This window comes from Schistocerca piceifrons, chromosome 1 (genome assembly GCF_021461385.2).
Source record: "Schistocerca piceifrons isolate TAMUIC-IGC-003096 chromosome 1, iqSchPice1.1, whole genome shotgun sequence".
Taxonomy (NCBI): Eukaryota; Metazoa; Arthropoda; class Insecta; order Orthoptera; family Acrididae; genus Schistocerca; species Schistocerca piceifrons.
The window spans coordinates 657,733,223-657,758,297 of NC_060138.1; the positions used below are offsets into that span (position 1 = coordinate 657,733,223).

Consider the following 25,075-nt stretch of genomic DNA (forward strand, 5'->3'; position numbering starts at 1 on the left):
CGCCACTAACCAGATGGTGTCACACCTGTCGAGAAGCGCACCAGAGGTACAATGAGCTGCGGTGGAGTGCTGTTGGCATGGTTACTATGCAACTTACTTGATGGGCACCAATACACCGTTATATTAAGGTTCAATACTTGAGAAACAATGTCATTCACACACACTGAGTTCCTTATCACTCAGTACTAGACTAAATTACCGGCCTAGTGATAAGCAGCCTATGTACCTCACCGACTACATATCTTCGTGTTATAAGAAAAAAAGAGAAAAATACCAAGGGATACAAAATATGAATCCGGATAATCCGGATTAGTGAGGACCAAATAAACGAGATTCTTGTTTACAAATTTCGAACTCCTTATTAACGTTAGTACTGTATCCCCTCAACATAATAGCACCTCTATCAGTCATGTACTGAATTAGGATTTAAACATACTACTTAGTTCGTTTGTACAATATATTCATTTAAATATACTTACATTTCTATACATTGTAAAGACTTTTGACTCTCGCTGTAGTGTAACTCATCAAACTTCCACACTTCCTTTCTAACTAGAACAAATGTTTGCAACAATATTAACGACAGAAATTTCAAATTTATTCGTTACACACAGCACATGTTTTTATGTATCCTACCGTCTGGTGATGTTGCCACCTAACTTTCATCCATGAGGGTCCTGGGCAATTTTTAGCTGTTAGTGGATCCTGGATGTCATGAGAGCTCAAAACAATTACTGTTTTACATAATAAAATTCATCTGGTTCTTCCTGATTCTAAAAATATACACTTCATGTACAGTACCTCGTCATTCTCGTGCTTAAATGTCACTTTGTTTAATTTGGGCGCGCCGCGCGGGATTAGCCGAGCAGTCTTAGGCGCTGCAGTCATGGATGGTGCAGCTGGTCCCGGCGGAGGTTCGAGTCCTCCCTCGGGCATGGGTGTGTGTGTTTGTCCTTAGGATAATTAAGGTTAATTAGTGTGTAAGCTTAGGGACTGATGACCTTAGCAGTTAAGTCCCATAAGATTTCACACACTTTTGAACATTTGAACATTTAATTTGGGCGCCGCAGTTTCCATAGAACCTCGTTTATGTAATATCTTTGAAGAACCTGTCGACTGTCGTATGTGCAGGAAAAATGTTTACATGGCATAAAACAAAATCAGAATGTGTTTCAACAGTTGCAATATGTTTTAATGGTGGAGTAAAAATGGTTCAAATGCATCTGAGTACTATGGGACTTAACTTCTGAGGCCATCAGTCCCCAAGAACTTAGAACTACTTAAACCTAACTAACCTAAGGACACCACACTCATCCATGACCGAAGCAGGATTCGAACCTGCGACCAAAGCGGTCGCGTGGTTCCAGACTGTAGCGCCTAGAACCGCTCGGCCACTCCAGCCGGCCTGATGGAGTAAAGATTAAAAACAATGAGCAGAAGGGGCATCAAAACTAGGAACAACATGAAAATTGTGCTGGTATGGGCGGACAGGCAAAATGTCACATAAACTGAAAAAGCTGCTGAAAGCATGAAAAAGGACGCCAGAATAACAAAGAAAAGAAGCAAAACTAAAGAAAATGAAAAGGACATGAAAGATAGCAACAAGATTATGGAGCAGGAATGGTTTGCAATGTCGTCATTGAGCAGAAAATGACATACAAATCTTTAGTTTCAATTTTCTGTAATCAACATATTTGCATACAGAGATACTGTTACCAGTATCTCATCCACTATTAAAGCAACATCAACAAAGCTATGGATGAATAATAATAAAGTGCTTGCCTACACACTGAACCACATTATTCAACAATGGATTAAATATGTTAAGCTGCAGTATGTCATATTATGTTCTTAAATTATTAGGAGAAAAATTGACTCTTAAAATACATTGTTTTTAAAATAATCAAAACATGAAACTGGTAAATATTACTGGTTTGCTGTTTCCACAAGGTAAAAATTCAAAGAATAAAATTTGTTTTTTTATCTTTTATTTGAAATAGTGTGTAAGTACATTGAACATAAAATAACAGTTACGTGTAATTCAGTATGTAAGAAAAACATCAATATTCACTGCACAATGTATTCCACAGATTTACAATGTATTTCACATAGAGCTCACTATATACCTATTCTTTGATAAAAGTTTCATTCCTGAATCTATTGACAGTCTTGCATTATTAAATTTCAAAGTACCAGTAAAAACTACAGGCCGTGATGTACAGGTCCTCTTAACAGCTCTTCTTCAGAATACACTAAAACCCAGAAGGAAATACATATGTAGGGAATTCAGTAATAAATAAGCATAGAATTTATGAGGTGTGAAACAACCAAGAAAAATAAGTACAGAAAAATATAATAGAGGGAAACATTCTACGTGGGAAAAATATATCTAAAAACAAAGATGATGTGACTTACCAAACGAAAGCGCTGGCACGTCGATAGACACACAAACAAACACAAATATACACACAAAATTCTAGCTTTTGCAACCAACGGTTGTTTCGTCAGGAAAGAGGGAAGGAGAGGGAAAGACGAAAGGATGTGGGTTTTAAAGGAGAGGGTAAGGAGTCATTCCAATCCCGGGAGCGGAAAGACTTACCTTAGGGGGAAAAAAAGGACGGGTATACACTCGCGCGCACACACACACACATATCCATCCACACATATACAGACACAAGCAGACATATTAAAAGGCAAAGAGTTTTTGTTGAGAAGCAGCTGTAACTTCCCACCACTAAATACAGCGCTTCTCTGGTTTAAGGTTTTTATCAATATTATATATTCTGTCTTTTTGCAAAACCAGAACTGACCCACACTCATAGGGAGTGGTGATCTCTTCTGGTGTCATGAGGGTTATAATCCAACTCCGTGTTGGACTGGGATTAGTCTCTTCACTCATTTCAAAATACGAAAACAGTGAGCAATGCACATCACAAAGCATTTGATAACAGCTACCATGAAAGTGCTTGCTGGGATTGGGAGTGTTGTAATGAGGTAGTTCAGGCCCAATCTCGGCCAGCATTTGATGCAATTACAGTTCGAAACATCCACCACCTAAAACTGCATGTTAAAGTGTCTGCATTACACCACCTTTTGAAGTTTAGCTGCCAGACAAACATATGTGATTCTTTGTTCTAAAAGTGCTAGGTCCGTGGTCGAGTCCTTCATTGGTGTTATGTGGCTCATATACAAGCCATTCAACTGTCCACAATTGGTGTGGCACGAGAGCATCTAGCGCATTGATTTGTCTTTGCATCTGTACACTTCTTAATTTGCATACACGTTCTTACACACATTATCCTTCCAAACTGGGCTTGAGCAGATAATGTGCAATACCAGCAGCCAAAAAGTGGTTCGATTTTTTATATTTATATGCAGAAAATATGGTTTATTCAAACTGTCTGTGATAAAGTAGTTTATTGGGATACAATTCACTATGAAATAACATTTATTAGGAAGTTTGTATTTTCTGATTTTGAGGCAGAATTCGCTTATTTGTTCACATTTATAGCAAATGAGAATTTTTCAAGTCCATAACTATTGCCAATAGTGTTGTGCCAAGTAAAGTTCTGGTGTTCGAAACCAATGTCAGGCTACATTCACACTGCCCCAGTCCTGGGAAGTGCTGAGCCAAGCCACACTGACAGGGGAATCACATCTACTCATCATCACCAATTTCATTCAAATTTATGATATATGCAGAGCTTGGCCAGGAATGAAAGTGACAGAAGTGGGAGCCCCAAATGACCAACCATTTAGAATAAATAGCATTTTTGGAGCGGGTCTTGCAAGGCATGAGGCATTTATTTGAGCATAATTTCCAGGCAGGGGTGGTACAGTGGCAAGAGGACAGAATGATAAAGTGAGGATTGATGTATCGAGTCCTTGTCTGAAAACGTTTCTTTTTATTTTCAGTTTTTATCTTTCTTACACTGCAGATAAACCCAAAAATGGTGATTGATGTAGGTATTGTATTTATTAACATTTTCATGAAAACGCATGTAAAGGAAAGGCGACTGATAATTTAGGATTGAAAGTAAATTTCCAGGAAGGGGTTATAAGATGTACGTGAGAACTTTGTATATAAAATTAGATATTGTTGTTATTTTATGTCGGTGATTTCATGTGCTAGGGTGATATTTGTTGTAAAAGTAGTGGAAGCATCTTTCGCATGTGATAAATGCCACAATTTTACAATTACAAGGTTGTTTTGAAGTTCTAAGTAAAAACTGATTTTGTTTTCGTTTGTGAAAGTTCTCTCTTGTCATAAAGTTTGGCAACAAATCATGCGTATCACATCATTTCGGCAAATGTTGGAGTGGATACCTGGTGATATTCAATGGAATGTATTTTGATGCAGTGATTTCTCAAAATTTCCTTTCTCTGTTATGGAAACCTTAATAATCACAATATATTGATCATCATTTAAGTTAATTTACAATGTAAGTAATTCAAAAATTGTAAATAAAAACATTTCCATCAAAGGACTCGATCACACGCGCCTCCGATTACCGTTCTGCGCTGTTTCCACTGCAACAACCATTGCCTGGAAACGACAATTGCATAAATAGTACTGCCTCGCCAGGTCCGCCTCAAAAATACTGTTTTTCCTGAAAGCTCAGATATATGAAGTTCCCAATTCTGCCACTTCCATTTCAGACCAAGCCCTGCATTTACCAAAAATTTAGGCAAAATCAGTGATGAGGAGTAGGCACAGGCCCATTGTGAGACAACTCGTGCCACTATTGCACACTGGGCCAGGAGCTTGGGGGGGGATTCTGTTTTTTAATACTTCAGAGCAGATAAGAGAAGTCAGTTGCATCAATTTATGAAATTATTGTTTGTTTTTAATATATGGTGTACTTTCCACACTGATTTTTTAATTCTTGGAACATTTTTTAGTCAGTTTGAAGAGGGTATTTGGTTAAAAGATCTGTAGTGAACTGTGCACATTTCCTCAATTGGTCACTGTTGTTGGAAATGGTACTATTTGTCAAGCAATTTTGTGTGGTTTACAAGTGTTGTTTTGAAAACTATAATCACCTGCTATTTCCCCTTAACTATGCATTACTGCAAGTGAAGCTATGATAAAATTGAGAAAAAAAAATTGAATTAGGAATGATACTTTTATCTGCCTTCTTTCAGAGGTAAATGTGAGTTATTGTCATGACAGTGAGCTGACAGGTTTCCACCTATGTTCAGCATAGCCATAAACTGTACTTTTAGATTCCTGTCCGAGTTTAATTATCAACAAACAGAAACTCCAAATATATTGTAACTTTTTCCTTGACGGAAATCATTTATAATATACAATCCGTTGGTACAGTCTTACAATAACTCACACCATACATTATAAAAACAAGTTGCCAATTAATTCTCATCTAAATCGTACAGTTAACTGTAATGTACATTTCTATTTGAAACCAGAAGTGTAGAATATTCCATAAATAAGTTAATGTGGAAGGACTGTAATAAAAGCCTTTGTCATTTTACGAAGTTGTTTCCCACTTGCAGATTAAGCATGGCAAGTGTCAAAAGTACAAATACATTTATAACTGTTCCTGTGACTAAGTCAGTCAGTGTTTGTTTTTCAATTTTGGTTCCATGGTTCTGGAAGCTTGTAGTACCATAGTTGTATATAATTGCATGTTGAGGTTCAACACTATTCCCATTTTCTGAAATTAAAATTTATGAAACCATGGCAAGTAGAACTGTGTTTCGGTGGACTTGTCCTTGGTCACCTGATTTTTATTCTTACCAAGTTTGTAGGATTATTCTCTGAAACTACATCTAAACTCTCTCCAGTTTGATTGTACTGTTTCAACTGAAAGAAAAATAAAAAGGTATAAGAAGGCATAACATTTTACTTCCCCATTGCCACAGACCAGTGTTGTTCAGAAATACAACTGTTCAAATTGTCATTGGACATTTTAGAGTTTGCATTTCAATGGTTTCCCTAAGTAACTTAATGCCAATGCTGGAATGGTTCCTTTGTTAAGAGCATGGCCGATTATCTTCCACAATCTGAACTCTGTGCATGTTCTCCATTTCTGATCCTGATCTTCCTACCTCTCGCACGTAATGATCACCTGAAAACGGCAGTAGAGAGAAAAATCACTGGGTATGATAGAGTTTTGTCTAATAATTACAGCTGATTTATGCTATTTGTTGTGTGCATACTGTTTAATGAAGGGCCTTCATTTTGTTTTAATGCATGTATTCAGCTTTAACATTGACTAGAGTCTTATGTTAATGGGCCGCTATGCTATGCATTTAAAGAACACACCTGATATACTATGTTGCTGCAGTCTTAAGTCATGGCTTGTAGTTATTTGTGTTCAGAAGATGAATGTCTCATATAACACGAGTCATTTGGTTTTATTCAATATACTCTATTGGCTTATGTTGTAACCAGGTCCATTATACCTTCTGAAAAAGACAGTTTTAAAATTGCCGAAGCCTGGATCAGCAGTTCCAATAAACCTTTATTTGCAACTAGTTGGCTGATTTTTGTAAATCTCTCCAAACTAATAATTACAGGCCAATAAAAGAAAAAGTATGTCACTTAATAATTTTAAGCTGTGAACCCCATGTTTAAGATATCATAAAATATTGATAAGACTTGTAATTATTTTGGTCATTGATATGTTTAGGCAATTTCTTTATTCTCGTTTTTCCTTTCTCCTTTTTTTTTTATTTAAAGGGAGGATGGAGAGGAAAACACTTTTCCCATTGTTCTAGAGGTGTGGCTTGAGGGATACAGTGATATACAGTTGGCAGATATTAGCAGTGAAAACTTTCATAAGAAATGTGTGAAATTTTTACTACAGAAGTCCAAACTTGGCTCTGCCCACTTGTGCAGGCAGTATTAAATATAATTGATGTCATTGTCTTGGTCTGTCCCAACTCGGCTACCCATGTGAATACTGCAAAGGAAAACAGTGGGCTTGATATCACAGCCCAAAATTACCAGCTTTTAGAACTTCAGTGTGTGCAACATATTTAAAATAAAAGATAGGAAACCAGTGTCACATGTAGAATGTTACTCTGATTGTGGACCATGAGAAGCACTTGGTAGAAGTAGTGGCTTTTTTGGCTGATATCTTACACCATTCAGCCAGCTCATACTTACATAAAATATACAGGTATTGATAGAAAATTAGTGTTAAAATGTGCATGAGCATACGAGTGCAGAAAATTAGTGTTAGAATGCACACAAGCAGGTGAGCGCGCGTGCATTCTCTCTCTCTCTCTCTCTCTCTCTCTCTCTCTCTCTCTCTCTCTCTCTAGACAGAACATATGCAGTTACAGGTGAACGAATACAGTATAATCAGTGTAAAATCAAATATTATAGAATATATTTGCACAGTACATTGCCACTGATATGTTGGTTTTAGAAGCAGAATATCTGCAACAACAGTGAATCTGTACATCAGATGGGAAAGACTATGATTCTGTGATCCAGGAGTGTCCAGTTAAGCACTGTACAGTTAGGTCTGAGGCAATCGATTTCTGTTTGTTGGTTTCATATTCATTCCTTTTAAGAAGAAACTTAGCACAGAGGTACTGTCAGCATGGAGAGTAGGAGTTAAAAATAATACTGACAGTTCGTTATTAGTACTCTGACTTTTGAATCTTCACTCTGAATTTCTGTTGTTGCTTTTGATCTATGTTGTGTGACTCTTGGGTCATGGGTGACATTTGTATACCCAAACTGTATGACTACTTCTTTTAGTAATGTCACTGGTATTGCAATAGATATTAATAAACATTTTCTGATGTGTGTAATTTCAAATTAAATTGTTGAAATATTAAAACATATTCCTAAGCTGAGAACTTGTTGCTGTGTAATAAAAAAATTTCCTTAGCTGTTGTACTCTAATTAAAATAGTCTTTTGACTCAAGCAAGTTTCAATGAGTCTAGTGGTAAGGATTGATTGTCAGCCAATTGCAGCTGTTTCTTGGGCTCCATATTCTTGCTGTGTTGCCTGTTCTGCGAGCACAGGTCATTTTGCCAGGTGATGTGGTTTTGCCTGCAGGGTTTTGAAGGGGGCCAGGTGGTGCTGGCCACATGGGGAAGGAGGGGAAGGAGTGCCCAGTACACATTGGTTTTCACGTTGTGCTACTATAAATCTATTTTTATGCTAATAAGGTCAAGGTATATTTGCTGCTGAGGTTAGTCCTTGGTAAAATTTTAGTTTCTGTACAAAGATGTTGAAAAAATGTCAGATTCTCAATCTTTATTACACAATTGTAAATAAACTATTTGGTTAAAAGCTTAAATCTTATAGTCTGATGTTATATCTTTCCTTCTGTGGTTGCAGTTATTATGATGTTTTGAAAATTAAAAAAAAGCCTACAGCACTTTACTTGAAGAGCTCTTGGTGAAAAATGTGGTAGCTTGACATGTAGTGGGCCTTAGAGAAGAAGGGAGCGGAAAAAGAGACGACAAGCACAGTGAAGGAGGTGTACTGTAGAAGACTGATTTGACTTAAAGTGGGAAATGACTGGACAGATTGTTTCCAGCAAACAGGTATGGAACAAGGCAGTGCATTGTCCTCTTCATTGTTGCCTTGCATGAAATGCCACTAAGGTGGCAGAAAAAACTGGAGAAGATAAGATGAAAGCAGTGGTGTTTGTGGATGACCTGACAGTCTGGAGAAACAGGAAGGAGGAGATTCAGGAACAGCTAGATGCTTGGGAAGAAAGCATTAGACAGTTTGGGATGAAGTTTAATGAAAACAAATGTGAAATACTGCTTACAGCTGGAAAGAAAGATAGACCAGTTAGTAGAATAAAGATTGAATTTGAACAATTAAAGAAGGCGGAAAGTGTCAAGGACTTGGGAAGTGCGATAGAGGAGAATGGAAGAAATGGGGAAAAAGACACACTAAAATGTGGTAGGCAGGTAGTGTTAGGAGCCTGCTTTGGAATAAAGACATCCCACAAAGAAATAAAAAAATAAAAAAAAAATTGAAAACTAGAGGATTCCCAAGAAGATACATGAAATGGAGATGTGAAAGAAACAACCTAGGTAAGACCAAAGGATATATGGCTGCTAAAAGGCATGGAAGAGTGTTCTGAGAAAAGAGGCGAGGACTGAACCTGAGTGAACACAGAAAGATGTTGAGAAAACAGGACTTATGTTCCAACAGACCCAGCCTAGGGCTGGGAATTGTTCAAGATTATGATGTCGTATGTTACTGCTCACAAAAGAGACCATCATACTTCTCACATCTGCATTCTAAGTTGACATTACAGTTAGTGTCCTGTGGCAAGATTAAATGAAAGAAAATTGTCTGTTTTACACATTAGCATGAAAACACACCATTGGTGTGTTAATAGAAATATTGTTAATTTAAAGACATGTTAAACCTTTATTTAAGCTTACTGTTAACTTTCTATAAGAAAACTATGTTCTCATAGTAAAGTGGTCATCAATTTAATAGCCGGCCAAAGTGGCCGTGCGGTTAAAGGCGCTGCAGTCTGGAACCGCAAGACCGCTACGGTCGCGGGTTCGAATCCTGCCTCGGGCATGGATGTTTGTGATGCCCTTAGGTTAGTTAGGTTTAACTAGTTCTAAGTTCTAGGGGACTAATGACCTCAGCAGTTGAGTCCCATAGTGCTGAGCCATTTGAACCATTTGAATCAATTTAATAGCTCTCAGATTACATAGTATAGTGCTTTTATCAGTGTAATAAACTGTTTTGTTATTTTATTTCTGTATCCTGAATGTAAAAAGCTGATAATTTACATGAATTATTATTCCCTGGTTGTAGTAGTTGATCAGTGTATTAGATTGCAATGAAGATTTGTCTCAGCTAAGGGCATACAGAATTGGAATCACTGATTTTTTTCGGTATCTCATGTCGATATCATCAAAACTTGAGCAAAGCTTCAGTAATAGTTATCATTCTACTGTCCTTGATAAGACATCTACAGTAACTTGCAGGAAACAAGACATTGTCAGCTGGCTACAACAACAACACGACTGTAGAAAGGTTGAATTACTGGAGCTTATGGCCCAGAATAAACCACTTTTACCTCTGTGAGTTATAGATGAACTGCAAAGAAATTGGCTGTAGAGTCCTCAGGCTGCTTTCATATCACTGCCATTTCAGTTCCGTTGAACTCATATGGTTTCAACTTAAGGGTTATGTGGCAAGAAACAACAAAAAATGGATGCTGGCAGAAGCAGAAATATTGATAAAGAATGCTACAAACCAAACTTCATCAGATTTTCACACTGTTCTTGATATATGAGGGAAGTAATAATGAAAGCATGGGAGAGTGAAAGTGTCATAGAAAGTAATGTAGGACAGCTTACTATTTCATAACATCCTGACAGCAGTTTCAGTGACTACACAGAAGATAGTGAAAGTGATTCAGATGTAACTGGTGTGTATCCTTTAGTGGTATAGCATGTTGCCAAAAATTCAGTTGTGGTCACCTCTTACAATTTTCTCCAAATTTTTACATGATTTGTTATATTCCAACATGCCTGTTATTGAAACTCATCTTAGTGTTGTTATTCACCTGTAAATTGTGATTATGGCACCTTAATGCATCACTGTACCTACAGAAGCAGCAGCCCCACCTGTGCCCTCTCCTGTACCCACAAAGACGTTGGCAACATTCAGTCAGTAAACAATTTGTTCCTTTCTTGGTGCGCACGTAACTGTCGATTGCATAAGTGCATGACATGCTGGCAGTTCTGCTCCCCAACAATTCTGTCTGTCAGTCACAAAGTAATTTTAATTGGAGTATAGCACTATTGATTGGAGTGTGTTCTTTTACTATAAGATTTTGTCTTTTGTTTTCATTATGTGTAATTCATAGTTCACTCTGTTGCAGACAAGAAGAAACCTCTGTCTAGAGAGAAAGCTAAATCAGAAAAGGAAATTTCTGAGCGAACAACAAAATCAAAGAAAAAGTCTTCCAATACAGAAGGGCGAGTTGCAAAAACAAAGGAGATGGACAGTGGTACTCAGGAGGATGTGAGTTGTCAGTTTTTCCAACTGTTAATTTTCATCTGCATATATATTTGTTGATGTTATTATTATTAGGAAAAGGATAGTTGCTACTCACCATATATCGGAGATGTCGAGTCGCATATAAGCACAACAAAAAGACTGTCAGATAGTAAGCTTTTGGCTAACAAGGCCTTCATCAGAAATAGACAACAATAACCCACACACTCATGCGAAAGCAACTCACACCCACATGAGCACATCCTGAGAGATTTTTGTGGGGTGCATCTTCGATATCTACAAATTGGGGTGTTTCTTGCTCATACTTGATCAAGCATGTCTACGTTCTTGCGTGGTGTGCAAATTCTTGAAGTGAGCCTGCTGCGATTGAACAGGGGCACTCTGGAAAGGACAGACACTAGCAGGTCGGGCATGTTCACCTCTCTGTTGTGACTGTAACTCAGTGTTGAAAGCCTGGTGTTGATCCTGACATTCCCTCATGTTACTGGAACTATACTATGATCAATTTAGATTATGCTGTTCATATATGTCACAACATGTAATTGTGGCATCGTTGTGGTCCGTAATCTACATCTATACTCTGCAAACCACTGTGAAGTGGATGGTAAAGGGCACCGTCATTGTGTCCGTTAGTAAAGTTTCTTCCAGTTCCATTCACACATTGAGCGTGGGCAGAACGATTGTTTAATGTCCCCGTGTATCCTGTAATTATTCTAATCTTGTCCTCACAATCCCTATGTGAGTGATAAGCTGGAGGTTGTAGCATATTTCTAGAATCATTATTTAAAGCCAATTTGTGGAACTTGGTAAGTAGGCTTTCTTGGGATAGTTTACCTCAATCTTCAAGAATCTGTCAGTTAAATTTCTTCAGCATGCCTGTGACACACTCCCATGAGTCAAACCTTTGACCATTTGTACAACCCTTCTCTATATGCGTTCAATATCCCTGTGACCATTCATACTACCCTTCTTTGTATGCGTTTAATATCCCCTGATAGTCCTATTTGTATGGGTCCCACACACTTGAGCAATATTCCAGAATGGGTTGCACGAGTGATTTGTAAGCAATCTCCTTTGTAGATTGACTGCACTTCCCCAGAATTCTACCAATGAACTGAAGTCTACCATTTGCTTTAGCCACAGCTGAGCCTATGTGATCACTCCATTTCATTGGTTTGAGTTGTCCGATTCCAACAGTGACTCATTGATATTATAGTCATAGGATACTACGTTTTTCCGTTTTGTGGAGTGCACAATTTTACATTCCTGAACATTTAAAGTGAGATGCCAACCCATGCACCAATTTGAAATGATATCAAGATCTAACTGACTATTTATGCAGCTTCTTTCAGATAGTGCTTCATTATAGAAAACTGCATCATCTGCAAAAATCCTGATGTTACTATTAATATTAAGGTCATTAATACGCAACATGAGCAGCAAGGGTCCCAATACATACCCCTGGGGTACACCTGAAGTTACTTCTCTGTCTGACAATGACTCTCCATCCAAGATAACATGTTGCAACCTACTTACCAAGAAATCCTCAATCTAGTCACAAATTTCACTTGATACCACACGTGATCATACTTTTGACAATAAGCATAGATGGGATACTGAATCCAGTGCTTTTCGGAAATCTAGAAATATACCATCAGCCTGACTGCCTTGATCCAAAGCTTTTAGTATATCATGTGAGAAAAGTATGAGTTTGCTTTTGCATGATCATTGTTTTGGAATCCATATGATTGGCTTGGAGATCATTCTATTAGAGATATTTCATTATGTTTGACCTCAGAATATGTTATAAAATTGTACAACAAATCAGTATCAAGGATACAGCAGTTTTATGGATCACTTCTACTAACCTTGTTCTAAGCTGTACACATTTTTTTGTTCAAGGGATCTACAGTAGATTGTAGTTAGAAGAGGTGCTAACTCAGTCACAGATTCAGTATAGAATATGACAGGGATTCCATTGAGCCCTGGAGCTTTGTTCAATTTTAACGATTTCAGCTGTTTCTCAATAACACTAACACTTAATTCATCTTTTCAGTCGTTCGAGTATTAAATTGAGGCAGCTCTCCTGGGTATTCCTTTGTAAAGGAACATTTGAGAATGGAGTTTAGCATTTCAGCTTTTGCTTTGCTACCCTAGATTTCAGTTTATGTCTCATTTGCTAGGGACTGGACAGTAACTTGGGTGCCACTAACAGCTTTTACAAATTACCACAATACCTTTGGATTTTGTGAAATATCGTTTGACAATATTCTGCAACAGTACTCATTGAAGACATCATGCATTGCCCTCTTGACAGCCAAACACGTTTCATTCAACATCTCTCTAGCTATAGTCATAAGCTTTGTTTTTCATGTATTATGAAGTAATCTCAGTGTCTTTAGAAGTTTCTTTATAGTGACTCTATACCACGGAGGGTGTCTCCCATTGTGAACTGTTTTTCAGTGTACACGTCTGTCCAGTGCATTTTGAATGACCACAGTTCCTCTGCCTGCTGCTACCCTGTGCTGAAAGTTTCAAGTTTCTCATTGAGATATAATGCTACTGATTTTTTATCCAGTTTACTGAATATACATATCCTTCTACTTGTTTAGTTATCTTGTGTACTTTGGTAATCATTGTGGCCTCAGCCACTTCACTGTTGCTGAAACCAGTTTTGATGTGGACATCCTCTAAGAGGTCAGGTCTGTTTGTTGCCATTAGTTCTAATATATTTCCATAATGTGTGGCATTCCGGACTATCTGTTCTAGATAGTTTTCTGAGAAGGCATTTAATAATGTTTCACAGGACGTCTTGTCATGCCCTTCACTAATAAAACTGTAATTTTCCCAATTGATTGTGTGTGAGTAAGTCTCTAGTGATGATTACTGGATGATAGGGGAACTTACATACAAGTTGAACTGAGATTTGTCTAAAAAGTTTTTGATTACGTCAGTAAGTGAGTATGGCGGGTGATAAAAGGAGGTAATTACTATTTTATTGCCATTCCTGTTACTGAGACTTGCCCAGACAATCTTGCATGCAGCTTCAGTATTTGTCTCGATGGATTTGAGTGTGTTACTGTAACAAATAAACCCCCTGTACTTGTACTTCTCATTAACCTATTCTTACAATAAACACTATAATTGTCCCCAACAATCTCACTGCTGTCAATTTCATGTTTCAACCAGGTTTCAGTATGTAGTATTACGCGAGCTTCACTGCCTTTCAGGAGCTCCCTCTGGCACTCAGTTGTGAATTCTTTGACATTAGCTATTGGGATTTTAATGCTCTGACATGTAGGGAGCATTCATTTTGACCTTACACTTTAACTTCTGCATCTCCTACAGCCATCATCTGGAGTGGATGGCGAGATGCCTAATCTAAAAAACCGTAATGTGCACCCCACACACAGTCAGCTACATTACTAGCAGCCTCTGACGTGTAGTGCACACCTGACCTGTTTAGGGGGACTCAAAATTCTTAACCCTATGATGCACGTCCAGTAAGTTGCAGCATTGGTTGTCACGGAACCCTTGAAGTCTCTGGTTCGTTCCTTCCACATGACTCAGAACTAGGGGACCACGATCAGTTCTGGAGACAATGCCGTAAATTGTGGACTTTGTTGAAACTGTATGCCCAAGGTTGGTCTTCTCAATCTTCTCTGCCAGTTACTGGAATGATCCAAGTATGACCTCAGAGCCCAGACGACAGGTATTGTTTGCTCCAATGTGTGCCACAATCCACAGTTGGTTGTGCCGTGTTCCCTCACTGGCTGCTGGAATAGCATCTTCAGCATGTTGAATGAGGCCCCCAGGCATACATGCTGAGTGCACCTCGCATTCCTTCCTGTTCCTTGCTGCCGTTTCTCTTAGAGGTACCATTATTGACCTTACGTTTGAACTGCCGATGATTAATAGATTCCTGTTCTATTGTATTTGCTTCCTCTTGAAACCGGACAAAGTGAGTTTCCCTGAAACAGGTGAAGTGAGTCCCACTGGCTCAGTTTCAGTTTCACTAAAAGACAGCACCTCGAGCTTGTTGGATGGGGGAATCTTTATAATGTCCTGAAGCTAGATCTACCATTGACATGCCACTTGCAGCCAAGCAGACCAGTAATGCCAGATCGCATACTTCCTGCAGAGGAGATAGGATTGACAGAAGAGGATAGTACTTGAGATACCTTTGGTACCACAGATATATGACTCTCTGGAGCTCTTCCAGCATATTGATTCACAGCAAATGCCAGTCATTTGACAGTGGCCAGGGCGATTTCCTGCTGCTTACAAATGTCAGCTAACTCATCCCGTGTTCAAGAACATCATTCAAAGTGTGGCTGCATTGTGGTTGGTGCAATGTTTTTCAGGGCAGTGAACAAATAACATTAAACTAAGCCTGATGACTTATTTTTAATCTGTTGAGCTAAAAAATTTCTAATTCCCTATAATCATGAAATTTCTATTGAGCCAACAGAAAAACCTGTGATAAAACTTTTTGAGGTTAATTGTAGTCACAAACAAACTTAAAAATAGAGTAAATTACAATAAATGTAGATAATATGAAATAGAGAACTAAATGTAACACAATATGTAAGTTAACAATATCTGCTACAGCAATTAATCACAAATGCCAATAATAGAAAAAAGATCTTCCAGTAAAAAATGGCAGGCCGGCCGGTGTTGACGAGCGGTTGTAGGCGCTTCAGTCTGGAACACCGTGCCGCTACGGTCGCAGGTTCGAATCCTGCCTCGGGCATGGATGTGTGTGATGTCCTTAGGTTAGTTAGGTTTTAGTAGTTCTAGGGGACTGATGACCTCAGAAGTTAAGTCCCATAGTGCTCAGAGCCATTTGAACCAAAAAACAGCAAATATTTGAAACCAATTAAAAATTTCACATAAGAAACATTCATTAATAATCAGCCTTCATAATAACGGTTGGCCTCAGAACGAAACATCACATAGCTTCTTTTTTTATAACATGCTATGCTTTATTAATACAAATTTACACATAAAAATCTAACAGCAAGAAAACTATCTCCAAATTCTTCTCTGTTAGCATAGTAATTACAACTGACTGTCAGGATATGTACTTGTTTTAAAATTGTGTTGAATCCATTTCATCTCTCCAAGATAAGATTCCCTGCTGTACTAAAATTTCTTTCGCAAACTCCATTGGGAGCTGAAACACAGAACATTCTTTGCACTAAATTAGGTAGCTCCTATCACTGAAGTGGACCGTTACTGCCATCCTTCATACTTTCTTATTAAAATATATAAATCAAACTCAGCAGTAGATTGAGCATCACAGTTTGCTTTGACAAAGTTTACAGTGGAGTCAAGTTTTGGCCAGTGACCAGTTACACACACAGTAAATAACTAGCTTATTTAAGAATTTTCTTCATCACTTCGAGGAGACACACATTCCAGCATATATTCCAATGATTAGTTTCTAGTAATTCTTCAGTTGAATAGAATTCATTGTAGTTTAGCCAAGTTTTTAATACACTCTTATATTTATGTGGTAGTACTGTACAAGCTCAGCATGGTAATTTAATTAACAGTTTTATGCTCAAGTGTTTATAGTTACTATGGACTGTACCAAGCCTTGAGGAAGACAACTCCCAAAAGTGACTGTTCCTGGTATTGTGTACGTCCACATCACATCTCGTGTTGAACTATTCCAAATTTTCTCTAGCATATATTAAACAGGTATATATGTACCGGCTAGGCACTGTCATTATGCGGAGACATTTAAATTAGTTTCTGAAGGACTCTAGTGCTAATCCCAGTACATATCTGATTGCTTTCTTCTGCTGTCTGAAAATACATTTAGATCCTGAGGAATTCCTCCAGAGCAGTATTCAATATTGCAGACAGGAATGGAAGAAAGCATAGTATGAGTAGAGAAACAACTGTTTGCTCACATTGTTCCTTAATTTACACAATTAAAAAGTACGTCAGCTAGTTTGGTGCACAGATAATTGGTGTATTCTTTGCAAGAGAGTTTTTGGTCAAAGGTCCAAGTACAGAGTCTTTGGGGATTCCTGTTGTTATAGGGAGTATTGCTGTTCACTGCTTACTTGAATTTATAAGTTGTAACCTATTGCTTAAATAAGATTCAAATAAACTGAGTGATTTATCTTCAGTGCCAAAGTATTCTAATTTTTTGATGAATAAATTGTGTTATGATACTGAGTCAGATGCTTTGCTTCAATCAATAACTGTTCCAGTTACCCTTCAGAAACATTATTCACTAAAGCATCAGTAGCTTTTACAGTTGACATGTGAACTCTGAAGCCAAATTGTTGTGCATTTAAAATGTTGTCGCTTTCAGAATAGCTGTGTATCCGTTTATGGATACAATGTTCTGTTATCTTGGATATGATTATACTATCGAAACGGATCTGTAGTTATTTGGGAGGTTTTTATCACATTTTTTATAAATATACAGTGTAATGGTAAGTGTAAGACATTCTTGAGATATTCCTTCATCTAATACTCTGTTTGACAGTGATAAAAGACACATTTTGATTTCCTTTGCTGTATACTTTATGATAAAATTACTGAGTCCAGAGTAGGCTTCTGTTTCGGAATTGCTAAATTTGTGGTGGGTACTCTTCCAGCAGACGAGACACCTGCATATTCTAATTGTCAGGTATAATGTCACACAGACTTAACATTTCCCAGATTGTGGATCAGCAGAAATGGCCATCAAGGTGCTCATAACTTACTCATTTAAATTTTTGCATGTGATGACGGTTGAAAGATGAAGACTACAAAGAAAAAGTAAACACAAAATATGAATTGACTGTTTTATAAATAGTGGTTTCCCAGTAAAAGAACACTAAGACAACCTCAGAAGAGCTACACATGGTTTGTCAAATGAACTTTAATACCAGAGATGGATTAAGAAAATGAGTTCTGAACTTAAACATTTGTCTTTTGTTAATACCACCTGAATGTATTTCTTTGGGTTATGTTCCAAGGCCTGTACTTTTTCCTCCAAACCCATAAAGATATCATGTGAAGGAATGGCATCTCCATTCTTGCACTGTTGCTTTAAAAATTAAATATGATTTTGCGCATCTGAGATCTGATCCTTTAGAAGTTAACACTCCTTTACTGCAATTTCTCGCAATTTTTTTTACATCAGTATGAATATCCCTAATATGTTCTTGAATTGTGTTACGTCCGTGGTCTAGTTGAATTTTGTTTTTAAAAACATTTAGTTTATGATCTAGTGTATGCACTAAACACTCCTCCAAATGCTCAAGTTTCTCATCAGATCGAGCAAATCTGGTATTATTACTGTTAAGTAATTCCTCTTTGGATGTTTGTATTTTATCATCGATCTCTTTGAATTTATTTTGCATCTTCTTATTATTTTCCTCGTTAAGAGTTGGTGTCTGCTTAGTGAATTTGTTGAATTTCTCCCAAATTATTTCTAAATTCATTTCCCCTCATGTGGGGTCATTTCTTGTGATGACAGGCATAAATAAATATTTTATTTATTGTCTCAACACGCTTATCGTCTGTATTGACATTTTTAATTTTAAAATTAATTGTATTCTACTCTTGTTGTATTGTATCACTTACAACACATACAACTTTTTTAATTGGTCGTGAGAACAGCTCACCGTTAACTTTATACTGTGTGCTACCGACGGGCTGCTTATCGACTGCTAGTTGCTCACCGCTCCATGCTCCTGATGTGCTGCATGTAGTCTGCAATCTGCGGAGACTGCATGCTGCCAATGAACTGTGTGTAGGCCGCAATGTGATGACGACTGTGTGTGCGCTGCAATCTTTTGATAACTGATTGTAGATTGTATAATGTCGTTGGTTGAATACTGGTCCATTTCTCCCCAACAGAGTTCTTTTTCATTTAATGTTATTATTCATTTCTGATTCAGTTTAGCGTCTGTGTTGTATAGAACATCTTGTTTTATTCCTGTTACCCTTGGCAACACATTTCCTCCTTGGCACTTTCTTACAAAATTGTCTGGTCTTTTCATTACATTTTATCTATCTTTCAGCTGGTAAGATCACCATGTGAAGTGTTTCAGCTTGGCTTGGACTGCATGTTGGTTTGTTATACTTCACTTCATGCACCAAACACCACTTGTTTTATATATAATGAATGGCGCTTACTGAATATTCGGTTGTTAAGTATTATTAATCAGGGAACAGCTAGTCTGTGCCCTGAAACCGTGTGCCTTGTTCCTCCAACTTTGCTCCGGCTTCGCCTCCTTCAGGCTGCAGATAAAGGTGCTGAAAATTAATTTCACATTCGCTCCATTACATAAATAAGGAATGAGATTCAATTCACCTTCTTATATTATCTTCAAAATTATAACTCAATACATGAAAATGAGGACAGCTACCAACTCGTATACTTCCTCTCTGTACTACGTACATAACAGATCTGATATACAACTTGATAAATAACAATTACAATACATTATCTTTGACATCTCATGTTCTTAGCTTTCATGGAGCTCTTTCTTCCGCGTTGCCCACTCCATGGAACTCCTATCTCCACCTCAGGAGGAAGTCATCTGACTGCTACCCTCTTCTGTACAGTCACTGGATCGTTAGCTCTGGTATCAGCACCTGTGGTTTAAAACACCTCCCAATAGAGGGGTGCTCACCACTTCTCGACTACTGAGTCACGGTGATATTTTCTCTGACTCATATATTTAAGGATGTGATTCCTTTTATTCAAGGAATGGGATGTACCACTACAAACAGCCATATATTCTGTAACCAGTAGAAATTAGAATGTGTTGTTCGAATTAGTCTATACTACTGCTTCCTAAAATATTTGCTATTCCCCCCAAAACACCCTGTATGTACAGACAGCAAAAGCAGAGTAAAATATTACCGTCACCCTATAATTGTATACTAGCTTATCTGAAACTGATGTTTTGTCACAGATGTGATGCACAGAACTTATCTCCAGTGGACATCATTTCTAGTAGGAGAAGTTCAGCCTCAGAAATGTTGCTTTGTTCAACACTTAAATTTTGACTTTATCCTCTATGATAAAAGAGACACTGTTCTGTGTTGATGATAATGCAAAAGCTATAAAGTTTTGCCAAAAACAAGTGATGTTGAATATGGCATTTTGCAATGAAGTACAATTGGCACTTGCTATATAACAGAGCATTCATTAAAGAAGAAAACTGGACATCCACATAATTGAAGGATATGTATCTCTGTATTGGGCTTTGAGTTGCTTTTATTTTTTAGATGTGCACATACAACAAAACAAACTGAATTGTAAGATATTTGTTGTTTTTGAGTTATTGGCACAACTTTCAATAGGTCTAAAAATGTCATGAGTTCTCTTGAAGTGTTGTTGCAACAAAAAAATTTCCAGACACACCTTTCTACACAGATAGTTTTGTGACTCAGTTGTACTGCCTAACTACGGATGGTGGCATTCTGAAGAGGTTGTTCCACATAATCTCTGTTTCTGGCTTCAAGGTTGTCTCTAACAAATCCGTGTCAACAGTTTTATTTGTGAAACATACAGCATAAACTGTGGAATAAAGATATGTTACATCATTTGTCACATAACTGTCATAGAAAACTTTCAAAAGACAAGTAGTTCATGCATAATTTTGAAACAATTGCAGTACCTTAAATTTCCGCAATGTGATTCTTAATACATTCCCGGGAGTTTTTTTTCCTTGGAGAATGGAGTTGAGCCAGGTGTCCAGATGTACATACAACAGAGCAGTGCACGAATGCAGTGCAGTAGCATTGCCTGGTGGGTTGCCTACCAACATCTGGTTTTGTCTCCCTCAACCCTTTTGTTTACATTTCAAACTTTCACGACACCCCTATGTGTGATCGCTCCCTCCCCCTCCCCCAGATGCGAAAAAGCAAAACTACAAAATACATGATTATTATTATTATTATGAAACGACTATGAGATACAAATTTCACAAATTTGTTACATAAAACTCTTGAACAGGAATGTATGAATGTGAAGATAAGGCATACAATAAAAGAAGCTTATCACTCTTGAGCAGGAACTTAAAAATCTCTCAATACACCTGGCATGTATTTGCTTGAGCAACTGTCTGAATTTTTTTGAAATTTTCTCAGCATTCTTGAAGGACATCACTCACTTATGCTGTGCTGCAATGACATGTGGCACTGTAGTTTTAAAGTGTTTCTCATTGTACTACACCAATGTTCACAACTGAAATGTCACAACATGCTTTTGTTTACAGCATAGATTTTGCCTTCATTTCAGTTCTTTTACCCTGAAAGATCTCATTCTATTAAGTGTTTAGGGGAACCTAGGTAACAGTATATCAGTTTATAACATCTTGGATTTGAGCAGCTACAATATATGTTATATAACACGGATGTTTACAGCAATTTGATAACAAAACACTACATGTTCTTTGCCACTTGTCTTAACAGCGATTGAATTTGCCATCCGTGCAGACACCAGTAGATTTTATTGGATAATAAGCTCATGATCCATTTAAATATGCAGTTGTAATAACATTATATCTGACATAAAAGTTGTTGCTATGAAACTATGCTGTATGGCCAGGTTTGTTACTGGAAAAAGCAGTATCGTAATCAAGTCAGGGAAAATGGTTCTTTGCTCCCTTTAAAATTTGTTGTTACTAACCTTTCTTGTGGTTTCTTCATCATCAAAGTAATTAACAAACCATGTTTATTGTCTTTACAGCATCACACTGGTATAAGCAATGGTTTAACAAAAAGATTACCGGATGAATTACTTGAACGTCTTTCAGAGAAAGCCCCTACCACAATGAAAGTGACACTTTCTGAAAAGACGGAGGAAAATGGAATTAATAATAATGTTACTTCCATACAAAAGAAACGCAAGAAGGTTGTGCTTCCCAGCAGCGAACAGAGTGATGAACCATCAGGTAAGGATTGTTTGTTAGTGAATTTATTCATTTTATTTTTCCTTTCTAAAGGATCATGCACGACAAGTATGTTATTATTAACTTTATGCTAAGTTTTTGATCCATGGGGCAGAACTTTGTCACTGGCTATGTTTTGTAGTGTAGTTATCTTGGTTTCAGCATCCCTTACCTCTCCATTCCACCCTTCCTCACTTAAGTTTCTCATCTTGTTTCACATACTATTTATCTTTCATTTCCATTTGCGATTTTTGAGGCTAATTAAGAGCAGTTCATAATGAATAGTTTTGAATTTCTCAGCTTATGGCTCATTGATACATGTGACTCTATTCATACAACCCTGTTTTACATCATCTTAATTTAGGTGTGACTTTCTACTGATTAATATGATTTTCTTAGAATGGAAACCAACTCCCTGTCATTCTAACCACTGGAGGAGCATTAGTTGTACATGTTGGTGTTGTCTGATGGCCTTAAACCATCATGTGCTTTCAGATCCGTGAATATTTTCTATTCAGAAAGTATAAGAACTCTACTGTCAGCCACTGACTTTGTAGCTCTCAAATGAAGCTCTGAAAGAAAATTTGTGCAGCATGCAGCTACTGAGTATGAACAATTTTTTATGTGTAATTTGTCGATGTGGAATCTTTCTGTCTAGTGTCTACTATCATAGCCAAACAAATTCTGCCCCCTCTATTCCCCACCCCCACCCCCACCCCCACCTCTCTCTCTCTCTCTCTCTCTCTCTCTCTCTCTCTCTCTCTCTCTCTCTCTCTCCCTCTCTCCCCCTCTCCCCCCCCCCCTCTCTCCCTCCCCACGCTTGAGGTAGTGCAGTAGGGAAAAGAAATTTTGGGAAAAAAAAAATTATATTAAATGAATTAAATCTAAATTTATGAAAATTGGTATTTTACTTCTTGCTTAGACATAAAAAAATATTTGTTAGGGGATGAAAGTTGCTATGGATATGTGTCCACAAGAACACAAAAGGCATAATGGTTAACAAAAACTTTGCACTCCAGTTATTGGATGATCACGTAATGGTCCAGACTTTAGCTTGGGTAGTGTTGCAGATGGTGTAGTGGGTTTAATTTGTTGCACGTGGTGTATTGGGTTTAATTGAAAATAATCTGTATGCCTTTGGGAGAGGTCTGAGAAAATCGTGCTGTTTAGCATGCCAGTGACTGCGGTGTTACTATCATCTTCTGACAAAGCGGTCCACAAACTCTCACAGAAACTTTAAAAAGTAGTGCTAGTGAACTAACTGACCAATTCAGATGCTCTTGTTTGACATCAGTACTGTATCTAACTGTTGTAGTCCGTGCACAATGTAAAGATTGATCCAATTGATCCTGAAATTCTCCTATCTTATGATGTAGCATGGCTGCATTTATCAGGGCATGTGAAGTAACTAAGCAGTCAGTGTTAGAGTTCTGAAAAATCATTATCAATTACACCAAGAACCTCTGCAGGAAACAGAAACAGGAGTATGCTTTATGAATATATTAACTAACAAATATTTTGTACAGTAATTTTTCTACATGAATAATGATAGTTATAACTGATTCCTTTGTTGACCGTATAAAGAAAGAAAAAAAAATTAAGTGAACAGATATGGACAAAAAATTGCAGTTGCCAGCCTTGAAATGTGTCAGATCAGATAAGCTTGCAGTTCAAGGATTAATTAAAATTTTTTTGGATTGTCTTAAAACCTGACAAACATGGTATATGACATGTTTTTAATACAAACGATACTCTGAAAGTTATTCGTCCATAGCTCTTGTTAATGGTCCCACAGGCTATTGTGTATTAGTGTTGGTGTCCCCTCCCCCTCTCCCCACCCCATATTGTTTTCCATTAGTGAATTGCTTTATTGGTTTACCCATTCCATTAATTAGGTCTTATTGCATTATATGACTCAAAATTTTGCTACATCTTCTAATTACAGATTCTCAGAGCTTCAAGAAACCAACTACTCTTGATTACATTCCACTGAAGAGCAGTGCTTCAACAAAATTTGGTATCATGTCCTATGATAAAGTGGTAAATGTTTCTAAGTCAGCAGCGCAGAAAGCAGCTGAATTCCGCCAGAACATGATGTTTGGAAATCGCCATAAGAGAGAACCTGGTAAGAAATGTTTTATTAAAAGTGAGTCATTGTAAGACAGTGTCTTATTTAAAAATATATTTACTTAGACTATGTTATATTGCTTGTTTCAGCAAATTCAGGCCTGATTTATCAACAGAAAATAAAGGCATCTGGGAAAGATGTTTTTGCACGGAAGAAATACTGACTTCGTACACAGTTTTCTGTTTCTGTACGCAGGGAACATATATTTGAATCTATCTGTAAAAAAAAGTAAGATTTTACATGGGCTTACATAAATAGTGAATGCATCACTTGGAAACATGTTGCTAAGGGTACCTAGTTCCAGTACCTTGTATGATAGTGTTGCTGCTCTTGTTTATAATGTAGAATTTAAAAATGTTGCTCGTCTGAAAGACTAAAATATTGTTTTGTATCATATGTATAGCGTTAATATTTTAAAATTGATTTTGGTTATAATAAATGTTTTACCTTGTTATGTGTGGTTTCTTTCTCTCATGAATCAGCAGTATTGAGAGGTTGTAATGGACTTGTACTGTTGTTAGTGTATTAAAAAGCAGTAATAAATGAGATACACAATCTCCTGTTTGTTTTCCTTAAGTAAATATAGTTAAAGGACAGATTACCATCTTTTCACTTAGAATATAACTGATAATGATTGCAATTTTATCAGAAGGAAAATTTACTTGTGATAATTATATCATTACAAGAAAACTATGGCTGGCCAGTACTTACCTTAAAGAGGCAGAATTCTACATACAGACAATAGAGACACAAGAAAGTAAAAAAATGAACTATGCTAGCTTTTGGAACCTGGGTCACGTAGACAACAGATTGAGAGGACCCTAAGGTGAGGGGTGATGAAGATTCTTCCTCTCTGAGAAAGGAACCAACAAATTTTAAACTAGGTTAATTTTGAGAGGCCCCTAAGGCAAGGGGTGATGAAGATTCTTCATCTCTGAGAAAAGAACTAACAGATTTTAAACTAGGTTAATTTTTTCTTCTTTTTTATGTGTCTTCTGTGTCACTTTGAATTTTCTCTCTTGAGGATAAATATTGACTTA

General features: G+C 37.2%; 1 protein-coding gene across 3 annotated transcripts in view; it reads left to right on the plus strand.

Annotated features, from left to right (window-relative positions):
• Positions 1-24,489, plus strand: part of LOC124805403 (SAFB-like transcription modulator) — a 158,943-nt gene extending 134,454 nt beyond the window's left edge. For all 3 annotated transcript variants that reach the window (XM_047265967.1, XM_047265975.1, XM_047265980.1), the window contains 4 exons: positions 10,855-10,997; positions 21,706-21,910; positions 23,853-24,032; positions 24,125-24,489. In XM_047265967.1, coding sequence (XP_047121923.1) covers positions 10,855-10,997; positions 21,706-21,910; positions 23,853-24,032; positions 24,125-24,198 — 602 coding nt within the window. In that variant the 3' untranslated portion in view covers positions 24,199-24,489. The remainder of the gene's footprint in view (positions 1-10,854; positions 10,998-21,705; positions 21,911-23,852; positions 24,033-24,124) is intronic.
• Positions 24,490-25,075: the final 586 nt, after the last annotated feature.